This window comes from Sinocyclocheilus anshuiensis, unplaced genomic scaffold (genome assembly GCF_001515605.1).
Source record: "Sinocyclocheilus anshuiensis isolate Anshui unplaced genomic scaffold, SAMN03320099.WGS_v1.1 scaffold1543, whole genome shotgun sequence".
Lineage (NCBI taxonomy): Eukaryota > Metazoa > Chordata > Actinopteri > Cypriniformes > Cyprinidae > Sinocyclocheilus > Sinocyclocheilus anshuiensis.
The window spans coordinates 718614-721393 of NW_015551074.1; the positions used below are offsets into that span (position 1 = coordinate 718614).

The 2780-nt window shown below is 40.3% G+C and overlaps 1 protein-coding gene across 1 annotated transcript in view; it reads right to left on the reverse strand.

Moving 5' to 3' along the window:
• Positions 1-1430, reverse strand: part of LOC107662213 (cAMP-responsive element-binding protein-like 2) — a 3224-nt gene extending 1794 nt beyond the window's left edge. The window contains exons 1-2 of the mRNA XM_016452144.1: positions 1267-1430; positions 163-360 (exon numbers count right to left, since the gene is read on the reverse strand). Coding sequence (XP_016307630.1) covers positions 163-360; positions 1267-1281 — 213 coding nt within the window. The 5' untranslated portion in view covers positions 1282-1430. The remainder of the gene's footprint in view (positions 1-162; positions 361-1266) is intronic.
• Between the last annotated feature and the right edge of the window lie 1350 nt (positions 1431-2780).

Below are 2780 nucleotides of genomic sequence, written 5' to 3' on the forward strand. Positions count from 1 at the left end.
GCTATGTGTAGTAAATGCTGCTCCATCTGAAAGCACGTGATGATGATTTCCTGCTGATTACAGAACCGGCTTTTTTAACAAAATGCGCATGACAATCGCATTCGATTAATCGTGCAGCCCTACTTAAAAGTACAGAGTTCGGTACCCAACCCTAGTGTTTACCATGTCCAGCTCCTCGCGCAGCGCGCAGATGGCTCTCTCCTTACTGGACACCAGCTCCTCCAGATACTGGTAGCGCAGCTTCTTTCTGGCGCGACACTCTCTGGCGCTCTGCCGGCTTCGCTCCAGCTTGGCCTTCAGGTCAATCTTGGCAGGTTTGCGGCCGCGTTTGCCGGGTTTCTTCACTTTTCCAGCAACCATCTACAGATCAGAAGAGACTTTACGGTCAAACGCTCATTCCAGATAGCACAGGTACGTCTGCAAGATGTCTGGAAACATGACAAACGTCTGACAGACATCTCTAGGATGTCAGTTTTACATGCATTCTAGTGCTGGGCGGTATGACCAAAAATTTATATCACGGTATTTTTCAAAATTATACCGGTTTCACGGTACATCTTGCAGATGTAAAATAGATGTCTCTGAGATGTACGTGTGCTGTCAGGGATGTGATGATCATGCCACATAAATAAACAATTGCTGTAAACAATCAAAAACAGAAGACAAAATTACAGGTGGTCAGGATCAGCATCGAACTTATGCTTCATAAATAATGAATTTTACAATATTGACACTTGTATTGATCTGAATGGCTCTATAGAGCTGCTTTCTAAACTAAACATGAATTAGTTTCATAATTTATACTAATTAAAACTAAATTCAAACCAAGCTGAGCGGAATTGATATGAATAATGACATTATTGTCTTTTTTTTTTTAGAGCTGCTTCAAGGCTGAAATTGAATTTGTATTATAACTGATTAATTTTACTGATTCATTACCTGTTATTTTCCCGTTTATTACTGCGAAGCTGCTTTGAAAGAATGTGCATCGTACATAAATAAATGTTTAATAAAAATCGCATAAGTACTTTGTCGGTACCGTGGTAAAATGATGATTACCATGGTATTTTCATGTATACCACGATTCAGTGATATTAACATGCTACCCCGAGGTATTTCACTGAAAATCATGGCACATGTCCATTAATCATTGTATTACAATAGCTGCTTTAGATGCTGATGAACTGGAATCCCTTGAATGCAGCTGATCATGAGCTGCACTGTCTATAAGTCAAAGGGATGTTCATAAATGTGAATATGACGCACTTTACTGTCATCCATCGCGTGTTTTCCAATCGACGAGAGTCTGCAGTCGCGTGCTGATCCTCGATCATTCACCTGTAATCGATTAGAGAGTCCGACTGAGGTTATTTTTGATCAATCTTCCAATGGAGCTGCCTGTGTTTTTAGCCGAATGCTAACAGAGCTCTTCCGGTTCTGGCGCGGGTGACGCTCACCGCGCTGCATGCTGGGACCTGTAGTTTTCCTCCCGATGGCCGAAATTAGGCATTCTAGAAAGATCATCAGTGTACACACACACACTCATCACATATTTTTATATATATGTACACAACACCAATATAATAACTCACTGAAAGCTGTGCGTTAGATCAGTCTTTCATGTTGTGTCTAAACATAACCCGAGAGCAAATTGTAGTCCGTTACTGATTCCAAATTACATGACAACAATTGTAGTTAGTAACGCAATCATTACACATTTTAGGTAATCAGACTACTTTTAGATTACTTTTGACCTAACTTGTTTTTCACATTCACTTAAATAGGACATTGATATAACGAGTAAGAAAACTATTCCATTCATTGTAATTAACAACATGAAGTGCATTAAACGTTACATTACGTCAAGGTTTCCCAAACTGGGGTTCTCCGTGATGTACGTGTGATATCAGGGACCCAGCTCTGTTTGTGAGGACCCCATAGGAATACTGCGCGCACACACATACACACACACACACACACACACACACACACGGGCCCATCAGGGGACACTGGCCCTAAAGAGGACATCAGGAATTTGTCTGATGTCAGTATTAATCACCTAAAAGAGACAGCTCCCTGCCCAGGATAGCACAGGTACGTCTGCAAGATGTCTGTTAAAGATCGCTTCATCTGGAAATCATCTGCTGTGTACAAACATCTGACAGACGTCTTTAAGATGTCAGTTTTACATACACATCTTAAAGACATCTTCTAAACGTCTATTTGACATCTGATAGGAAACGTCCTATAGATGTATTGCAGATGAGCAAACACTCTAAAAAATACGTCTTGCAGATGTAAATGATATACATATACATATATATATACATATACATATACATATATATATATAGGTCAGTGGCCCTTGGCTTGGTATTGTTGTCAGAATTCGGCGAAAACTAATTGAGGAACCCTGTATTAGAGTGTTTGCTCATCTGCTATACGTCTATAGGACGATTCCTATCAGATGTCAAATAGACGTGTAGAAGATGTCTTTAAGATGTTTATGATTTAGAATGCTATACACAGCAGATGCTTTCCAGATGAAGCGATCTTTAACAGACCTCCTGCAGACGTACCTGTGCCATCTGGGAGAATGATTTTATGGTTAATCTGGACTTGTCCAGCAGTAATAAAGCGTGTATGAGTTAAATTAATGGAGTTCTGTGGTTTGATTGTGTAATAATGCTGCGTTCAAGTCCACCTGGACGTTCGTACTTACGAGTTGACAAGTCGTAATTACGACGTCAGGTGCGTTCAAGTCAGTTTAGTCGGCACAA